Below are 21,282 nucleotides of genomic sequence, written 5' to 3'. Positions count from 1 at the left end.
AAACGCTGGTCTCCCCACCGTGAAATCTGTATAGTATAGGGTAGAAGTACCAAAAAGACCAGATTTCACGGTTCATGACGTGTTTTTCACAGCCGTGAATTTGGTAGGGCCCTAATTATAAATCAAGTTTATTTTTCACTATTTATGCTGTTCACTTGATGCAAATCTCTGTGCAATGAACACACAGAGCAAATAGCTTCATTTAAAAAAAAAAAAAAATCAGTTTCAAGTAAGCTTGACTTCCAGGTTGGATTTGGTAGCAAGGTGCTGCTATATTTGGGTTTAAATAATACAGGGCAACGTTTGAAAAGCCTACGTTTAAGAATCGTTTCATTGGCGCTGGAAAATATGGTAGAAACATTTCCATTATCTTGCATGAATGCTTATTTTTATAAAAGCTGAATTTTGAGCCCAATTTGACTTGCTGAAGTGTCTTTTAACCACAATATAAAGTACACAAATAACATTTTTGTCATTTTACATTAAAGAGTGGATGGGAGGCATCAGAGAATGAATGGTTTTCCAATGGATCTAGAAGGATTTTCATTCATTTATTCTGAACTGTGGCATTTATTTCTCTTCGAGTAAATAAGTTGCCTTTCAGGTATCTTCTCTCTGGCTGGACATCTCCCCCTCTTTCAAAGATACAAGAATGTTCATTCTCAAAATGACAGGGTTTTCTGAGTTTTAGAACGTCTGAATGTGAATCTTCCACACCAATCAAAGATCTACTTCCACAAATATTATTTATTTCACATGAGACGAGCTACTCACATGCGTAAATATACACAGAATCAGGGCCTAAGTATGCTAAACTATGTTCCTATTTCCACTGGCATGGAAAATAGAAATTGTGAGAATATGACTGCACTTGGCTTAGTTCTTCTACAGTTATAATGCCATTAAGATAACCACATAATCTGGTGTTAGGTGACCTATAAAATATCAGTGTTTATATCATAATAAAATATAATTCTTATTCTTTATTAATGGATGCCGCCAAATAGAAATCTACTCAATCTCAAAAAGATGCTCAAGAACTACAAAATCCCTCTGCCAACTTTTGTGGTGTATAGTCTTATTTTCTTTATCTTAATGCTATTTTGTCACAAGCCGACTAAACTCAAATAACTATCAAATGAAAAAAGTAAAAATAAAAAGCCTGAAAAGACAGTATTTCTAATCTTTCAGTTATCTTAGGTATTACTGGTAATGATAGGATGTAAAATATTTTAGATGGAAGTATAATTATTAAATCAAGTGTGTCTTTCACATAATGGCTAAGAATTACAGTATGTAGTGTATAAACATAAGCATATAAAACCCAAAGGAAATCGTTCTCTCCTAAATTCCCTCTAAGCTGCTCAGCCACCTATTAAGTCCCGTGCAGGGGCTCAGGGCTGCAGTGGGGAGAGGTGCCCCTTCCTCAGCCCCGAGCAGCTGCGGTGAGAGACGGCTGGGGGGAGTCCTCCTCTCCCCACCACAGCCCTGAGGCAGCCTGCACCCCAAGCCCCTCATCCCCGGCCCCACCCCAGAGCCCATAGAACCCTTACACCTCAACCCTCTGCCTTGAGCCCCCTTTCACACCCCAAACCCCTCATCCCTGGCCCCAACCCAGAGCCCGAACCCTCTGCCCCAGGCCTGAGCCCCCTCCTGCAGTCCGAACCCCTCAGCCCCACCCCCACCACATTAATTTTGTTATGTGCACCAATATGAAGGTGATGTGTCACACATCACCTCCATATTGGTGCACATAACAAAATTCATTCCGCGCATGAATGTAAAATATTACAGGGAACACTGGTTCTCTCTATATATTTTAATTCAGAGAAATGAAGTTATTCCTTTCCAATTTAATCCCTTGTGTTAATATATACATCAACATAAACATATTTGTGTTCACTTACCTGATCTCTCTTCTTTTCCATCTCTGCTATTTCTTTGTTAAGTTCCTTCACCTTTTTCTCATTCTCAGCCATTGTTTCCTGAAGTTTCGCTATGTTAGCCTGCATTTCCTTTAACTCATCAGCAGAACGTACCTTCGTCTCTTCAGCCAAGACAAACTGATATGCAACATAGAGACGGCTTAAGTGTTCTATCTCTCGCATTACCTTTTGGTACTCTAAATAGGATGATCGTTCCTGAAAGAAAGGGCCACCAATAAAAATAAGCCATCATTAAAAGTTTTTTGTAATACGCCCATGGTATTTCTAAAAAGTTCTGTATAACTTTATGATGAATATTTGTAGCTATACAAGCCAAGGCGAGTAATTAAATCTCATGCTTCAAAGGATATATGTCAATTCCCCTAGAGGGATGAGAAAGCAAGGAAGGATTCTCCTTTCCTACATACAGTAGTACCCAACTGGCTATATGCGTTACACTTTTGCCTTCCTCTGAAGCATCAAATGCATTATACATACACATGCCTGCTTAGCAAAATGTTAGCAAATGTTTGCACAGTACAGGCTGTTGTATTAGCATCAACACTTGGATATCCTTTTATGAACCAAGTTAAAACTTCATCTTGCAATTGTCTTCGAGTTTTTTTTCTCCATAATTTCTTGCAGGTCCTGAATGGCCAATGTTACCATTATAATTAGACATTTGAAAATAAAATATCATCTCTATAAACCATGTTTTCCACATTAAAAAGATATTCAGACTAGAAATGTGTGTAGATGTTTTAGAGTCTAGGAGAGCATTTTGTTTCAAAAAATGAATCATTGAAGAGATTATCCAAGTTAGTCATGCTATTTTCCAATATTTTAAAAATTGGCCCCCAGTGTAATTTCACCCAGCAGAACACTAAGTCTGTTTAAAAGCCAAAAATGTATTTCTGGTCTAATGATCGGTACCTCTTTCAGTTTCTGTAAGGTTGGAGTGATTTCTTCCTCTAAAATCTGAAACATAAAAAATAGAATATATTTTCAGATTCTTAAATCTGAAAACTCTCACAAATCCTACTACTCTGACCACATGCACATTGCCTTAGGCAGAAAAAGCAAACTTTCCACAAACCATAAATATACAACAAATGGGGGCAGGGGAAAGAGAAGGGACCATGGTGGTGCAAATGGGTCAAGTACTGCCTCTTCTATTGTGGCAGAGAAGCTTTTGTTCTTTCTAAGGCTACACAACAGTCAATTGAGTCATTCAAGTCACCTTACAACTGCTATCATTGATGGTTATTCAATTTATGTAAAGCATTAAAAAGCCACACAATTGCAAACACGTAGTACCGTTTGAATTTCTTTCAGTTTTGCCTCTTTTTTCTCTATAGTTTTCTGGGCAGCTATTTTCTTGCACTCATACATCCTTGTACCAGCTGCTTCTTCAATCATAGCTAAAATCTGGAAAAACAAAAACAAAAAAAAACCTACCCACTAAGCTTATGAAATTGCTTCAAAATCACCAGTGTTAAACAAAAAATTTTCCCTCCCCACCTTTCTTCAAAATACAGTTCCAACAGTCCTGAGCAAACAGTCAACTCAAAATTTTACACATATAAAGGATATCAAGAAAAAAGAGAAAGAAAGGAAACGTCAGCTGTGTTCTCACCTCTGGAGGTTTCATGTTTAGAACCTTGGTAATTCGTCCCTGGAAATAGAGGCAAAAATGATTATGGCCCTTAAACTCAAAGTGCACTAAACTGTCATATAAAGTGTAAGATTTTTATATATTAAATTCTCAATCAAAACTTTATCAGGTAGTATAATAATTTTTTAAAGATAAATTTATTCTGTCTAAAAGAACAAACCTGGTTTTGCTTCAGTTATCTCATTCTTGAAAGTTCAGATTCAAATCTGAAACAGCTTGTGTCTCATTACAGTCAGCTGGTAAGTATTATGTGCTATACTTTATAACTTTGCTTATGCTGTGTCCCGCTATACATAGTTACACTGATCAGGCACATTGCTTTCACTCCCTGTTTGGAATCTCTTACTGACTGACTGATTTTGATTAAATTCTTAGTCACAGATTGGCTTTGAGAGATTTGATGTCAGTCAATATGTGGAAGCCTCTGTGGTAATAGAAACAATGTATAGAGCTAATGTAAAGCAAAATTCCCAAATCCAGCAACAAAGGAAGTAAGTTTTTAGGAATATATATATAATACCTGCATAATGAGAAAGTGAGGGTTATTGACATTGAGCCCAACAGAACAGAAGAGATCCTGCACTCTTGTGTTGTTTGCATTCACACCATTGATTAGATACTTATTTCTACCACCAATGACGACCTTGAGAAAAAGAAAAATGGGATACTCAAAATTAACTAAAAATGGCTTTATGGTTTGAGAATACAAACTAATGGAATTCTTAGATGGAGGAATCTGAGCAAACAACAAATGGAAAACAGTTTCAATGTGTCCAGAGGGAATTAACAAAATTACAAAATACACAGATCAAACAAACCCTCTCATCAGTTTGAAGTACCGTTTTTAAAATCCTCTACCCCAACTGCAAAAATGTGAGCTAAACCCCCATGGCAAGTATCTTTGGCAATTCCTTGGTAGTCAGAAACAAGTCTCTCAGTTCAGTGTCAGACCAGAAAAAAAAAAATACCGCCACCACAACTAGCAAACTTGTTGTCAGTTTCATCAGAAAGGTTATGGTTAAGGCTATGTTTTAGTCACTGGTATTTTTAGTAAAAGTCATGGACAGGTCATGGACAGATGGGAGGTGGTGGGGTGGTTGGCAGGGCTGGCAGGCTCTCTACCCGGCTTCTGGGAAGCGATGACATTCCCTCCCTAAGCTCCTAGCACTGCCAGCCAATGGCAACCACAGCCAATGGGAGCTGTGAGGGTGGTGCCTGTGAGTGGGGGCTGTGCTTGGAGCTAGGAGCTGAGGGACATGTTATCACTTCCAGGGAGCCCCCCAAGGTAAGCGCTGCCCAGAGCCCTCATCCCCTTCCACGCCACAACCCCCAGCCCTGAGCCCCCCCCACAAACTCCTCCTGCTGCTGCTGGGGGGGGTGGGAGGGAGGCGATGGCCCAAGACTGCCCAAGCAGTGGCCAGTATGACTGGCCTGGGGCTGCCTGAGCTTCCTGAGACAAACTTCCTGAGACTTCCGTGACAAACTTGCAGCTTTAGTTATGGTTAATATGGGTCATGGGAACCAATTACTTCTAGAGGTGGTCCCTTCGTGTCAAGTCAAAGCACACTCTGAGACAGCATAGGAAAGCTTCCAGTGCTCCTGTCTGTACCACATCTGTACTGTGAATAAATGAATTCAGTATCGCAAGTGGACAAAAGGAAAGGAGAAAGGCAGAAAAGGGAAGCACACTATTTTCTGTATGGGACAATATAGCTTGCTCCAGGAATGTTGTCTCATGATTAGGTGCGTTTCCATTTAAGGGAGTAGAGTCAATGTTTATGGTATATGGAATACTACAAAATTTGGAGTATGAACTGTGAAAAGGCAACTTGTTATATCCTTATTTACTTGCTTAGCTCAAATCTTATATAGTTTGTTATTGAGTTCTCTCTGAAAACATTGCTTTCCTAGCACAAGTTCATGAAGTTTTCAAGAGAGCATATTTAAAAAAAATTAGTGCACAATCAAGTAAAAGAAACCAAGTGTTCTTTAGAACCTTACCTGAAGAAATCTTGATTATGCAAAATAAGCTGAGGCGTAAGGGTGGAGAGCATTTAAAAAAACCCTACAACATTGAATTCTATACCATCTAGTTGAAAAATAACAATCTGCCTTTTATCTTAGTATAGTTATTTTCCACTGAGAATGGTGGAAATACATAAGTCTTTGTGATGTTAAACACTCACCTGCCTGGTGACTGTGATCTCATCATGAGCCTCAAATCCCAACGGACTCTGTTTCTTGTCAGAATTATCAAACGTGATTGATACAGTCGCTTTAATAATTCCAGCCTGACCATTTTTGTAAACCAAATCTTGCAAATTGGATGCTCGCACCTGAAAATGTGGAAGAGGAATACATTTATTAACAGAAAGCCATTGCATTGCTTCACACCGTACACTATTAATTGCTAGAATTTGAGGAAAAATGTATGAAATATTTGAAAAATAGGAATACTATACATTTAGATACTCTAGCAGATCACAGGTATAAAACAGAGCATGGAGAAAATGTGCAAGATGCTTGCATGGTAAACTAACATACAGTAAGTCAGCTAAGCATTTTTTTTTAAACCAGATACATGAGAAAAATTAAATGTTTAGATTTAGAAGCACAATGACAAGATCAGTTAATACATAAGTGCCTTTACGTAACGTGTTTGATTTCATGATACAGTATGTGTGTGATTGTAAAGATAGCATAATAGGATTTGCTTGCAATTTTCCTGGATTTCCCTAGAATCCCAGAGCAGCATTGTTTAAAGACTGGGATCCACATTTGCTTCAAAATGCACACTTTTCATATAAGTAGCAGTAGACGCCAGTGTCTTTTAAATACAAATCATTTCAACAAAACCTGCTTGCTGTTTTTCTGATGAGTCAGCTAACAGTGTTCTCAGACCAGCTCCAGATATGCCCAACTTTATTACAGAGAAATAAGTTTGTGTTATATTCAGTGATTGTACTTTTACCTACCAAAAGTCTGCAGTTCCAATCTACGACTTCCTAACTTGGCATTTTTTCCCCAGTGGTTCTGGGCTGCATAGTTTATATCAATGTATGATTATTACTGCTATACAAAGCTAATATATTTATAGTCTTCTACAAAGTGTTTGAAAAGAATTCCCTAGTATTTGTAATAGTCCTATGTAAAAGAGTATCGACACAGTAGATATGATTGTAAGTCAATTTTGAGAATAAGAGTCAGTGGTAATTACAAATTCATATTTAATTATCAATAAAATCATTTTTATTTGCCAATTTGAGCCTAGCCAAAAAGTAGCATAGAAAATGTCAGTCTGTCTCATTTTGGTTAAAAAGTAACATCAGTCTCCACAACATTTTGTGAAGATTAACCTCAGGTTTGTTGCACAAGGATGCTATTCAGCACAATGAGAAGTTGCTCATTGACTCTTCCTAACTGCAGTTTTTCTCCTTCCTTTTTACCTGAGATAGGTTGGAGATGCCCAACAGGAAACAAATAGAGTCTAGGATGTTGGACTTGCCACTGCCATTTAAGCCGGTGATAGCATTAAACAGTGGGTCGAAGCCGTTGACCTCTGTCCTCTGGGCATAGGACTTGAAGCCTTCAAGAATGATTGACTTGATATGCATCTTTTCTGTCTCTCTGGAGGACCTGTCCAAGCCCCTCTCCAAGGGATATGAAGAAAGATCTCAGATTTATAGTCCTGTGTGTTTTAAAATAACAAAAGCAGACTTACTAAAATCAGAGGGCACTCCTAATATAAACCAAAGTATGAAACAAATGGAAAAGAATATAATACCACTCTAGCACACACAGTGGTATTTGGTCCCACATGCAAGAATGTGATAAGATTTTTTTTTGCCACAACAGTACAACCTCAGTTATCTGAATCTCAGTTATCCAAAGGAGGGATAATTGAGTCCCCCAGCAAATATTACTCACATTGAAGAGTCCCTTGATTACATGACTTTATTCAATATGCCTCATGATATTCAAATAGAAGTTCTACTGTAGAACAAAATAGGTTTCTCATCAAGAAAAAAAAATACAAGACTAATAGGGGGCAAAAAGAAAGACTAAAGTCTTTTTGAAGAAAGGAGAGAGGAAGAAATTTAAAAGGGCAGTGCTGAAGTACCTTGTGGACTGTTATTTGTATCCAGAGCAGAACGTGACTTTATGTTAGGCTTAAAATTGTGTTAAAATAGTTGAGAACTTCATAGGAAAAATATATGTAGATAAAAAACCCAGTCGCTTCTTTATTTCAAATTGGAAAACTATAAAAAAAAAAATCCCAGTACTGTCTGCTATCTTTACAAATGTGATTTTCAGATTATCCCAAACTGAGATCAGAGAGAAATGTCTCCTTATTCTGTACACCTGGTAGCACTTTGTTTATAGCCAGTTTTACTGTGCGACTTTGTAAATCTGACAGCTCCTGGACAGTCCCTTGTCCTCTGTGGTTCGGGTCACCCAGAAAAAGGAAAAGACAAACAGTAAGATCAGGGGCTTGCAAAGGCAGGGACTGGGGGCAGGCACAGGCCTGGGACTGCTGTCCCTCAGTGACTAGGTTTACAGTGACCAATTTTGCCCCCCCCCCCGGGGTGAGCATGTGTGATGAGAGGGCTTGTGCCCGCAGGGCAGGCATGCGGGGCCCTTCGCTCCCTCACTGGTATCAGCCCAGACCCCCACTGACCTAGGCCCTTCTGGGGACACCCACAGCCCAAAGAAGCCCCTCGCTGGGGGGACGGGGGGGGGTGTCCTGCAGGGATCAGGACCCCCCGCCCCCAAGGCCCCTGCAAACATAGCTGGGAGGGATACCTATTCCTCAAGGATCCTCCCCTCATCCGTGGTGCATCCGCTGAGCCCTCTCCGCGCCCCCGGCGAGAAACCGGGACGGGACCCGCCCCCTGGCCAAGGGCGGTGAGGCTGGGCCCCCTCCCTGGTTGCGTCCCTGCCCGGCCGCCTCTCACCTGCCGAGAGGCGGGTCGAGCGCGGGGACAGACCGTTAGCCGCGGGGTCTAGAATCCCACCGCCCGGCCGCTCCCGGCGCCCTTCCGCTTAGCTTGAATTTTGGCGCGCAAGGACTGACGGGAGCCCCGCGGCTGCCTGATTGCCCTGGGCTCGCCTGAGCTCACCTAACCTGCACGCGACGCAGCGCTCCCGGGTGGCGACGAGCGGGGCGCCAAGGAGAGCGCGCCATAGAACCCCACGGCGCCGCGGGAGGAGGCTGTTTTAAGCGGAGAACGTATTGATTCCGGCGTCTGCCGTGGACAGACCCGGGCAAGAGAGGACCCCCCGCAATCTGATAGGTGGAGATGGAGATTGGGGGCTTCTTCCGCCCGCCCGCCTGCTGCTGCGAGTGCGCATGTATAAGGGCGCGAGCCTTTGCTCCCTGTTTCTTGCGGGGAGGGGTAATCGAGGGGAGCGCGGGTTCCTTCCGGGTGGGGGCAGTAGGATAGAGCCAAGGAAGGGGCATGTGCGCAGGCGCGCGCCTGCGGGGTGTGAGTCCCCGCTCGCGGGGGGCAGCTGGGCATGCGGCGTGGGAGTCCCTGTTCCTGGGAGGAGTGGCGGGAAGCGTGCACTGAGGGGAGAATGCCTCCATCGCTTGGATCCCTCCGCCATTATTCTCCTCCTGCCTCCAGTTCCCAGGCACTCCTAGACTACCAGGGGTGGAAGGGACCTCAGGACGTCATCTAGTCCGACCCATTGCTCAAAGCAGCACCCGTCCCCAAATGGCCCCCCCCTCAAGGATTGAACTCACAACCCTGGGTTTAGCAGGCCAATGCTCAAACCACTGAGCTGTCCCTCCCTCATTGTGTCAGTAGTGTCCCAGGGGAATAGCAGGATCATAGAATCAAAAATGTAGAGCTGGAAGGGACCTTGGGATCACAGAATCAAAAATGGAGGGCTGGAAGGGGCCTTGGGATCACAGAATCAAAAATGGAGGGCTGGAAGGGGCCTTGGGATCACAGAATCAAAAATGGAGGGCTGGAAGGGGCCTGGAGATCAGGTCCAGCACCCTCTGCTGAGGCAGAACTAAGTAAACCTAGATTGCCCCTCACAAGGGTTTGTCCAACCTGTTCTTTAAAACCTCCAGGGATGGGGATCCACAGTCTCTCTTGAAAGTTTTCAGAGTAGCAGCCGTGTTAGTCTGTATTCACAAAAAGAAAAGGAGTACTTGTGGCATCTTAGAGACTAACAAATGTATTTGAGCATAAGCTTTTGTGAGCTACAGCTCACTTCATTGGATGCATTCAGTGGAAAATACAGTGGGGAGATTTATATACATAGAGTACATGAAACAATGGGTGTTACCATACACACTGTAAAGAGAGTGATCACTTAAAATGAGCTGTTACCAGCCGGGGGTGGGGGAAGGGGGAACTTTTGTAGTGATAATCACTACTCCCCTGCTGGTAATAGCTCATCTTAAGTGATCACTCGTTACAGTATGTATAGTAACACCCATTGTTTCATGTACTCTATGTATATAAATCTCCCCACTGTATTTTCCACTGAATGCATCCAATGAAGTGAGCTGTAGCTCACGAAAGCTTATGCTCAAATACATTTGTTAGTCTCTAAGGTGCCACAAGTACTCGTTTTCTCTTTATCCATAGAGATTCTATGGTACAGTTTCATTCATTTAAGATTTTTATTTCATTTAATTCTTCTCTTTCTTTCACATATAGTGGCACTCCCCCACCCGCATGACCTGTTCTGATACTTCTGAAAACGAATTATGGAATTGGTTTGCAAGGTTGTCTGAAAGTGTTTTTTTCAAGACTTTGAATGATCAGCTAAAAACAAGCAGTGATAGAGAAAGTGGGTACATGATTAGCATTCTATTAAAAGACTTTATCTGTAGTCATGGCATTCAACTTAGTATCTTAATAAAGTATTTATTTAACTTTTTGTCTCTGAAGAGAAATACATTTAAATAGATTTGTGAGAATCATATTTACAATACAGTACAAAACAATGCAAGCAAAAACTACAGTTAGATGTGACCTAGAGTACTTAGTTTCAGAAAGCTGCAATAAGTGAAACTATCACATAGAAAAATCAAAGTTCAGAAGAATTAGTTCAGTTCTATTCCTCCAAAAAAGGGTAAAAGCAAAATATGTTGCTGAGATAAATCAAGGGTTCTGTCTCTACTGCTTCTGAATTGGGGATGATTTTATGAAATGGTATAACATTACTGTGTTTTGGAAAGCCTGTATGTATGTGGATCCCCCATGAGTTAGCAGGGTTACAGTGGTGAGTGATCAGCACTCAAGATCATCTATTCAAAGTAAAACAGTCTGGCACAATAGGTTTGCTCTAGCTGGGAGAGGACACTTCCTCTTGTCTGAAGGGGATGGGTGGGTTTGAGAGCTGTGGAAAATTACTGAAAGGCAGAACAAAAGAAGCAGGAGTCTATGAAGGGAGTCTCAGGTAAACTGGGGAAGAGAACTGTTTTGTACCAGGTTAAGATGGGGGCGGCTGCTGCAGGGGTAGGGTAGGCAAGGTGCATAAAGGACCCTGCCTCACTGACAGAGCACAGATGATCCTCCAAGGTCTCCCAGGAAAGGGCTTGAGCTAGTGAGAGACATTGCATTAGGATGTCTTATATTGTATGATCTGTCCTCTACATGATGAAATATATTGAGCATAAAGATGTTAAACTGTAAACCAGACTCTTCACACGTGCTGGGTGGAATTCTGTGAGAGGTGTGTTTCAGTACTGAGGAGTCTGAAGGGTTTTATCTTTCCTGATGAACTTGGCATAATTTTTTGGGGTACATCCATGCTTGCAGACAAAAGACAATATCTGTAGTAGCTGTAAGATCTGATGTTTGTCATTTTTAATGGTTAGTGGTTCCTTGTCTAAGAGTGGTAGACTCATTCTCTGTATGTATTAATCAGGCCAGCTGCATATATACTAAATAAATCACCTGAAGAAAAAATTGCTCAGTACCTTCAAACTTCTATATGTGCATTTAATTAAATACTCCTCCAAGTAAACAGTATCTTGAAACAACATGTCAATCTTTAATCTGTGCACTAGTATCTGTTACTTAATATGTTAGCCAATCATAATTACTAAGATGCCATCTATTGTCATGGTCAAATTATTTAGTGCCTGATCCATTTCAGAGTAACAGCCGTGTTAGTCTGTATTCGCAAGAAGAAAAGGAGTACTTGTGGCACCTTAGAGACTAACCAATTTATTTGAGCATAAGCTTTCGTGAGCTACAGCTCACTTCATTGGATGCATACTGTGGAAACTGCAGAAGACATTATATACACAGAGACCATGAAACAATACCTCCTCCCACCCCACTCTCCTGCTGGTAATAGCTTATCTAAAGTGATCACTCTCCTTACAATGTGTATGAAAAGCAAGGTGGGCCATTTCCAGCACAAATCCAGGTTTTCTCACCCCCCCCCCCCAAACACACACACACACACACACAAACTCACTCTCCTGCTGGTAATAACTTATCCAAAGTGACCACTCTCCCTACAATGTGCATGATAATCAAGATGGGCCTTCTCACCCCCCACCCCCATACACACACAAACTCACTCTCCTGCTGGTAATAATTCATCCAAAGTGACCACTCTCCCTACAATGTGCATGATAATCAAGGTGGGCCATTTCCAGCACAAATCCAAGTTTAACCAGAACGTCTGGGGCGGGGGGGGGGTAGGAAAAAACAAGGGGAAATAGGCTACCTTGCATAATGACTTAGCCACTCCCAGTCTCTATTTAAGCCTAAATTAATAGTATCCAATTTGCAAATGAATTCCAATTCAGCAGTTTCTCGCTGGAGTCTGGATTTGAAGTTTTTTTGTTTTAAGATAGCGACCTTCATGTCTGTAATTGCGTGACCAGAGAGATTGAAGTGTTCTCCGACTGGTTTATGAATGTTATAATTCTTGACATCTGATTTGTGTCCATTTATTCTTTTACATAGAGACTGTCCAGTTTGACCAATGTACATGGCAGAGAGGCATTGCTGGCACATGATGGCATATATCACATTGGTGGATGTCCAAGTGAACGAGCCTCTGATAGTGTGGCTGATGTTATTAGGACCTGGGATATTCTATCTACTACCTAAGATCCATAAACCTGGAAATCTTGGGCGCCCCATCATCTCAGGCATTGGCACCCTGACAGCAGGATTGTCTGGCTATGTAGACTCCCTCCTCAGGCCCTACGCTACCAGCACTCCCAGCTACCTTCGAGACACCACTGACTTCCTGAGGAAACTTCAATCCATCGGTGATCTTCCTGATAACACCATCCTGGCCACCATGGATGTAGAAGCCCTCTACACCAACATTCCACACAAAGATGGACTACAAGCTGTCAAGAACACTATCCCCGATAATGTCACGGCTAACCTGGTGGCTGAACTTTGTGACTTTGTCCTTACCCATAACTATTTTACATTTGGGGACAATGTATACCTTCAGATCAGCGGCACTGCTATGGGTACCCGCATGGCCCCTCAGTATGCCAACATTTTTATGGCTGATTTAGAACAACGCTTCCTCAGCTCTCGTCCCCTAACGCCCCTACTCTACTTGCGCTATATTGATGACATCTTCATCATCTGGACCCATGGAAAAGAAGCCCTTGAGGAATTCCACCATGATTTCAACAATTTCTATCCCACCATCAACCTCAGCCTGGTCCACTCCACACAGAGATCCACTTTCTGGACACTACAGTGCTAATAAACAATGGTCACATAAACACCACCCTATACCGGAAACCTACTGACCGCTATTCCTACCTACATGCCTCCAGCTTTCACCCTGACCACACCACACGATCCATCGTCTACAGCCAAGCTCTGCGATACAACCGCATTTGCTCCAACCCCTCAGACAGAGGCAAACACCTACAAGATCTCTATCAAGCATTCTTACAACTACAATACCCACCTCCGGAAGTGAAGAAACAGATTGATAGAGCCAGAAGAGTTCCCAGAAGTCACCTACTACAGGACAGACCTAACAAAGAAAATAACAGAACGCCACTAGCCGTCACCTTCAGCCCCCAACTAAAACCCCTCCAACGCATTATTAAGGATCTACAACCTATCCTGAAGGATGACCCAACACTCTCACAAATCTTGGGAGACAGGCCAGTCCTTGCCTACAGACAGCCCCCCAGCCTGAAGCAAATACTCACCAACAACCACATACCACACAACAGACCCACTAACCCAGGAACCTATCCTTGCAACAAAGCCCGTTGCCAACTGTGCCCACATATCTATTCAGGGGACACCATCACAGGGCCTAATAACATCAGCCACACTATCAGAGGCTCGTTCACCTGTACATCCACCAATGTGATATATGCCATCATGTGCCAGCAATGCCCCTCTGCCATGTACATTGGTCAAACTGGACAGTCTCTACGTAAAAGAATAAATGGACACAAATTAAATTTAACAAGAACGTCGGGGGGGGGGGTAGGAAAAAACAAGGGGAAATAGGTTACCTTGCATAATGACTTAGCCACTCCCAGTCTCTATTCAAGCCTAAGTTAATTGTATCCAATTTGCAAATGAATTCCAATTCAACAGTCTCTCGCTGGAGTCTGGATTGAAGTTTTTTTGTTGTAATATCGCAATTTTCATGTCTGTAATCGCGTGAGGGGCATTGCGTTCTGTTATTTTCTTTGTTAGGCCTGTCCCTTGAAACCGCCAAGACGACAAACCTCAGCCTGAAAACAAGGTTTGCAACCAATCGTTCTCTGGGGCAGTATAGGCCTGTGCTCCGGCTCGGACATGGGCCTAAGACTGTACCACCTTTTCATAGATCTCATAACTGCTATCATTTATATATACACAACATCGGGGCCCGACGAGGGCACAGACCCCTCCTTGGGATGCCAAGAGATAGTCCAAAGCCAGCCTGTTTTGGAGGGAAAACGTCCTGAGCTGCTGTACCTCTTTATTTAATGTTTTTACTGCTGACCCGAAATCACTAACCGAGTCCTCTAACTCTAAGGCAACTTTCTCAAGTACCATTTGCAGCCTTACAGTATAGCGGCCAATGCATGCCATGGCTGGCCCGGAAACCAGTGGCGCTATTCCCAGTACAGAGTACCCTACAAGCTTCTCGGTTGTGAGGGGATTCTTCGTATTGCCCTCCAATGCCGTAGTCAGTCGCTGCAGGGTCTTTTCTCGTGACTCAACAGAGGTGTCTCAGGCATTTCTAATCTTTCTTTTGGGCAGTGTGGCAGTTATGGAAAGATGAGGAACTCCATGAGCTATATAACAGCTACCTGTCCAGTTGGCTGGCAGCACCTTGTAAGCCTTTCGGCCACATACAAAATAGTGACCCTGTAGGGCCCAGTAAGGACTGTTTCTTAAGGGGATTCTTGGGATATTTAAGGCTGCTTTTCCAAACAGTTCATATGCCCCTAGGGCGGCCATCCCATCCTCCTGATTGGGTACAAGTGGGGGCATTTCTAATTGTGCCGTTCAAATTACTCGCCATAGGGACCACTACAAACCCACCATTGGCTTGCTACATTGGAGATATTAACTGGACGGCAAGTTACATTTCTAAACTCTTTTGTGGTAAGATTATTTGTAAGAGTTTCCCTAAAAGGGGAGGAACCATTACACCCACACTGTTGGCCTCCCCTGTTGGTCTTTATCCAATACCCATCAGCCCACTGTGTAATAACACAGGAGCTTTTTCCCACAGGATGCCCATAGTGATCAGATTGGTTTCGGGTAAAACATAACACTCCCTCAGTGAGTACTGCAACTGAATACTCCTGGACCTGATAGGTGGCCTACTGTAAAGAGGTCTTGTTCCAGAACGGCAAGTCCGTTCTTTCCTGCTCTTTGGTGGTGGCTAATTCTGCTAGGGTCAAGGGCAGCATGTCAAGGGGCATTCCCGTTTTGGGGGACAGTGGAGTTGGAGCACATACCCAGCAATCAGTCTGGTTTGTTAAAGTAGCAACATGGTGCGCAAGCAAAACAAAGGAGTTATGCTCCCGATATGCACAGTTTGGAAATACCAATACAGAGAATAACAATGTTACCCAATTAATTATCACCAGAGTCTTCCTAACCCTGGGTCTCCAGTACCTGGGTGGGCCCATTTTAGCATTAAGGTGCCCACTATTTGTGTCTTTTAAACAGTAGCTTTAGCCCGAGATCGTCACTAGATGAGGAGTCAGCAAGTTGGACGGTCCACTGTTCTGCTGATGAGGGGGCGGGTACTGCCTTCAGACGAGAGTGATGGATCCAGTTCTTGTGTCCCTCGATCTTTGCCGCTGTATGGGAGATCAGCAGGACGGGATAGGGTCCTTTCCACTTTTCCTGGAGAGGCTCGTCTTTCCAGGTGCGAACAAGCACAGAGTCACCGGGCTGTAAGGAGTGGACGGGAGTGTCCAAGGGGAGAGGCTGGGAATCCTTGGTATACCTGTGAAGAGACAAGAGAACAGCAGACAGGGAACACATATACTGTGACAAAAAAACATTACCCAACTCCCATTCTGCTGACCGAACCGGGGTGCCATTCATAGGCCATGCCCTTCCAAACATAATTTCAAAGGGACTGAGCCCTAATCTACCCTGTGGGAGAACGCGGATACGGAGTAGGACGAGGGGCAAAGCATCAGGCCATCGCAGTGAGGCTTCTTGGCACACTTTTGAGAGATGCCATTTAAGGGTTTGATTGATACGCTCCACTACACCACTGGCTTGCGGTCTCCAGGGCGTATGGAGTTTCCAGGGGATCTGTAAGGCATGTGAGATGCTTTGAATGATTTTTGACGTGAAGTGTGTCCCGTTGTCAGATTCCATCCACGGGGCAATCCAAAGCGAGGAATGATCTCCTTAACAAACTTGAGGGCCACTGTCCTGGCAGTGCAGTTACGGCATGGGAAGGCTTCTGGCCATCCGCTGAACCAATCCACTATAACAAGGAGATATTTGAACCCTTGGGTCCGGGGAAACTCAGTAAAGTCTATTTGCCACACTTATCCAGGGCCCGGAGTGGGTCCTAAGGCAGCTGGTGGCACAGGATGTCCCGGTTGGGGGTTATTCTTTTGGCAGACTAAGCAGTCCGCTTGTACCTGGGCAGCCAGGGGTCGGAGTCCGGAAGTGATAAAGTATTTTCCCATTAGTTGGATAAGTGCTTCCCTGCCAGCATGAGTGGTTTGATGTAGTTTCTGCAGCACTGGCCGGATTGGGCCCTTTGGTAAGAGGACCTTCCCTTCTGGGGAATGGAGCCATCCCTCCTTTTCCCGGAGACCGAGTTTGTCAGTTAGCTGTCTCTCCTCCCCAGAGTACTGAGGGGTTGGAAGCTCCCCTACTGATGGGATAAGGGCATGCATATGGGCGTTCTCAGTCTGAGGGGATGGCAGGGTGGCAGCATGCTTAGCCTCTCTATCTGCCCAGGCATTACCTCTGGCCACATCTTGATCCTCCCTTTGATGGGCTTTACAGTGTACCACCGCCACTTCCGAGGGGAGTTGTACGGCTTCTAAGAGCCGGAGGATTTGGGGCCCGTACTTGACTGGGGAGCCTTAGGCTGTCAGCATTCCCCTTTGCTTCCATAGGCCAGCATGAGCATGCAGCACACCAAAAGCATACTTTGAATCAGTAAAAATGTTGACCCGCTTTCCTTTTGACAGTTCAATGCACGGGTCAGGGCTATTAGTTCGGCAAGCTGAGCAGAGGTCCCAGCAGGCAAACCTTCAGCTTCCACAGTGTCATGGAGGGCCACAACAGCATAACCCGCCCTCCTTTGCCCATCTATTACAGTACTGCTACCATCAGTGTACCGCTCATAATCTGCATTTGGGAGGGGTACATCCTTTAAATCCGGACGGCTGGAGTACTGGGCATCTATGGTCTCTAAACAGTCATATTTCTGTTCCTCTGTTTCTGGCAAGAGAGTGGCTGGGTTAAGGGAGGGGCAAGGCTGTAGGGTGACTTCAGAGTTCTCTAACAGCTTAGCCTGGTACCGAGCAATCCGAGCCTGGGTGAGCCAAAGCCCTCCCTTTGCATCCAATAAGGCTCGGACCATGTGGGGAGTATAGATTTGCATAACCCCTCTCAATGTTAGCTTCCCGGCTTCCTCAAGCACTAGGGCAGTAGCTGCGACTGCCGGTAAACATGCCGGCCAACCCTTTGCAACCTGATACAGTTGCTTAGAAAAATAAGCCACGGGACATCTCCATGCCCCTAACAGCTATGTAAGCACTCCTAGGGCCACCCCCCTTCGTTCATGTACATACAACTGAAATGGCTTAGAGAGATCCGGTAGGCCCAGAGCCGGGGCTTCCATCAATTTTCTTTTCAGGATTTTAAATGCCCTGTCAGCCTCTGGGGTCCAATAGAAGGGGTCATGATCTGCTCCTTTTACACAGTCGTACAGAGGGTTAGCCTACAGTCCAAACTCTGGGATCCATATCCGGCAAAAGCCTGCCATACCCAGAAATGCCCTGAGCCGCTTACGGTTACTTGGGGTAGGAACTTGACAGATAGCTTCCTTTCCTTTTTTTTTTTTTTTCTTCGCTTGAACGCTGACACTCCCCTTGCCTTAGCTGTAACCTGATTCCTCTACCTCAGACAACAGGGTTCTCAGGAGGATATTACAGTCGTCTCAATCCGGCTTGTGACTACTGAGGCACCCCTCAAAGACTGATATAAACCTGCTTGGGTTGGTGGAAAACTCTCCTGCCTGTGCTTTGAAAGCAGCCAAATCCACAGGATTAAAGGGTACATGGGTGTAAACTTGCATAGTGGTAGCCTGACATCTGTCTGCCCCTGGGCAAGCCACAACAGTCTCGGTAAGCAAAGGATAGAGTCCCACCGAGGGGGCAATCTCTGTAACCCGAGGCATCCTACCCTTATAAGGTGGAGGTGTGGGGGCCGAAGGGGACACCGGTTCTGCCATTACAGTGGGGGTGGGGGTCTGGGGACTAACATTAGCTGCTAGCGAACCAGTCGGAGTCAGATTACGGTGCTGTAAAATATCTGGTCAAGTACATAGAGTCAGAAACAAATGCTCATACGTATATATGTTCATTCCATTTACCCATTCACTGACAAAACAAAACTAATTGGAGGATCGTGTTGTAATTAATTGACCCTCCTGGTGGCCACCACTCCTGGTCCTCTAGTTGATATTGAGGCCAGTCAACTATACAGAATCGTTTTAATTGGCTCTTAGTCATCGGATCCGCACCAAATACCTTCCAGTTTGCTAGAATGCACTCTAGGGGCTTACACCGTGCCCTAACCCCTGAGCTCTGTCCCTGTCCCATACCTACAGGGTAACTCTCGGCGTCCCCAGGTTCCAACAGAGCATACAGTCCGGATTTCAAAAGGTTCCTACCTTATCCAAGGGACCAGTTCTTCACCATCGTCTACCACAACTGCTTCACCACTACATGAGTGCGTTGCACCGTTGTGCCCTCCGCGGTCAATCAAATCGCGTCTCCTCCGAGGCCCCGGTGAACTCACCAGTGCGCACTGGGCGTCGGTTCTCGCCGCAATCCTCGACCTCCAGGAGGGGTCCGGGCAAGGCTAAATTGCAGCCTCTGGCCCACCCAGGGACGCCAAAAGCTGTTGCCGGCACCCAGTGCCGAGAGGCTGAACAACAGCTTGAGTGGTTCGTTACCCGGTGTGCTACATCCAATAATCACAACGGGGTGGAGAAACAGAAAAGTTTATTTGAAGCTTCAAATAGGTACAGGGAGATTTGAATCTCAAATCCTGTACCCAGAGCAGGAAGTTACACAGGCTTTTATACATCCTTTTTCCCAGCATACTTATCCAATAGCAAGCTGCCCCAAGTATCCATATAGCCAGCCAATCCAGTTCCCAGCTAGTTCCCTGGTTCTCTGTATCATTTGTTAAACTATACATAAAGCTGCTTTATTCAGCATTGTTCTTCCATATCTGCCCTGTGTGGCCTTGCTTAGTTTCAGGCAGTCTGACTCTGCAGCATATTGTTGCAGATTCTCAGCATAACTGCTGTGTGTGCCTCCAGGCGGGGGAGGCCAAGGATACTTGGGCCTAGTATGCAGAGCTGCTGCAGAGTGCCTCCAGGCGGGAGGGGGGGCCAAGGACACCTAGTGTGAGGGGGCTTCATCGACACTCGTGGTCTTCCATCCCCTCCAGTTACCTAGTGGCCATGCCCCAGTGTCCCCAACACATTTGGTGTTCAGATAAGTAGTTCTAGGCATGATCTGATGAGTTATGATCAGACCTGACTTAAGCTGCTTACAGCATTGCTGCTCTGTCCCTCAGCCCAGAGAGAACAGACAAAGGGAAAAAGTTTCTTTCCCCTTTTTAAAAGTTCTAGCCTTCCCATTGGCTCTTTTGGTCAGGTGCCAACTTTTTTTTTCTTTACCTGGAAGACATTTTAACCCTTTATAGGTAAAGCAAGCAAAGAACAGCTACCAAGAAGGATCATACAGCTAACTGGCTGGCTGGTGTCCATCAAAGGGAGCTATCCCCCAACTTTATTTATCACAATCCTGATAATTTTTCATACCTGGCTCCAAGCTTCTTACAGCATAGTTCTGCCCTGTCCCCTCCTTCTGGGAGAACAGACAGACAGACAAAGGGGGAGTCTTGTTTCAATTTAAAAAAGTTCTAGCCTTCCCACTGGCTCTTTTGGCCAGATGCTCACTCACTCCTTTTACCTATGCATCCCAGTGACTTTTAACCCTTTACAGGTACAGCAAGTAGAGAACAGCTACTAAGAGGGATTTTATAGCTACTGTCTGGCTGGGTGTCCACAAAAAGGAGCTAACCCCTCCCCTTCATTTATCACAGGTGTGGAAAAAAACACACACCCCTGTGCGATGCAAGTTTCAGCGCTGTACAGTGGCAGTGTAGACAGTTCTGGTACCTATTCCCCTTGCGGAGGTGGTTTTATTACAGCGCTGGGAGAGCTCTCCCCCAGCACTGGGGCCGCGACTACACAGCCATGTTAAAGCGCTGACAGAAGCCAACTGACCATCCTTCAAATTCAACAAAGTCTGAAACAAGCAGCCTGGATGGAGTTTCTATCCAGGAGTCCAAGCCTCTGTCTCTCTGCACATAGCAGCCTATGTTCTTTTTGATCTTCATTCCTTACGATATCACATAAAATTCTGCTTAACACTTATGCGCTATGCTAGCAGTATGTGACCTTGGGCTCTGAAAGTGCCCCCAAGGCCTGCCCATCACCTGGTGCCCACTAGGTTAGCTTTCCTACGTAGCCTCACTCACCAGGCAGCCAGTCAATCTCCCAACTCCACAAAGCAACTTGGAGCCTTAAACTGACACTTGTCAGGTCACATAAGGCTGTAAGGGAGCTGTCCCTGACGCTGCTGTCCCTGACGCTGCCCCAAATTCTGTAGGTGCGGTGAGGTTGAGAACAGGGGCTCAGCTATCTCCAGCTCCCTAGAGCGGTGGAATTTTTTACTTGTCCTAATGGGAGTTGCAACTTGCATAGCTATGTAGGGGTTAAGCAGCTGCTGCATTCTACCCCAGAGGTGGTCGTATTTCAGTAGTGGGCGAAGTGGTTTGTATGCATAGTTTGATTATCTGTTATTTAAGGCTCTAACACATGTCAGAAATTTGAGTAGGATAAGTGTGGATGCTGCCCAAACTGTGATCGTGTCTGTGCTCTATATTTTGGCCTGCTTCTGCACGGTGAAAGTGT

At 44.7% G+C, this 21,282-nt stretch overlaps 1 protein-coding gene and 1 long non-coding RNA gene across 5 annotated transcripts in view; both read right to left on the bottom strand.

Annotated features, from left to right (window-relative positions):
* SMC2 (structural maintenance of chromosomes 2) overlaps positions 1-8,857 on the bottom strand; it is a 32,203-nt gene extending 23,346 nt beyond the window's left edge. Inside the window, exons 1-8 of one of the 4 annotated variants that reach the window (XM_084629110.1) lie at positions 8,726-8,857; positions 7,047-7,288; positions 5,787-5,936; positions 4,121-4,243; positions 3,562-3,600; positions 3,243-3,353; positions 2,859-2,903; positions 1,908-2,141 (exon numbers count right to left, since the gene is read on the bottom strand). In XM_084629110.1, the coding sequence (XP_084485236.1) occupies positions 1,908-2,141; positions 2,859-2,903; positions 3,243-3,353; positions 3,562-3,600; positions 4,121-4,243; positions 5,787-5,936; positions 7,047-7,214 (870 nt within the window). In that variant the 5' untranslated portion in view covers positions 7,215-7,288; positions 8,726-8,857. Of the gene's footprint in view, positions 1-1,907; positions 2,142-2,858; positions 2,904-3,242; positions 3,354-3,561; positions 3,601-4,120; positions 4,244-5,786; positions 5,937-7,046; positions 7,289-7,720; positions 7,852-8,403; positions 8,660-8,725 lie in introns of those variants that run through there. The other 3 variants (XM_084629109.1, XM_084629107.1, XM_084629108.1) reach the window with 3 other exon arrangements.
* Positions 8,858-14,534: 5,677 nt separating this feature from the next.
* On the bottom strand, positions 14,535-19,902 carry LOC311520429. The gene is made up of 2 exons (XR_014711594.1): positions 18,961-19,902; positions 14,535-16,035 (listed from the first exon to the last, which is right to left on the bottom strand). It is a non-coding gene; the product is annotated as an uncharacterized lncRNA (long non-coding RNA).
* Positions 19,903-21,282: the final 1,380 nt, after the last annotated feature.

The sequence above is a fragment of the Lepidochelys olivacea genome (assembly GCF_965140295.1).
Source record: "Lepidochelys olivacea isolate rLepOli2 genome assembly, chromosome: 5".
NCBI classification, from domain to species: Eukaryota; Metazoa; Chordata; order Testudines; family Cheloniidae; genus Lepidochelys; species Lepidochelys olivacea.
This window is presented reverse-complemented; position numbering and strand designations above follow the sequence as displayed.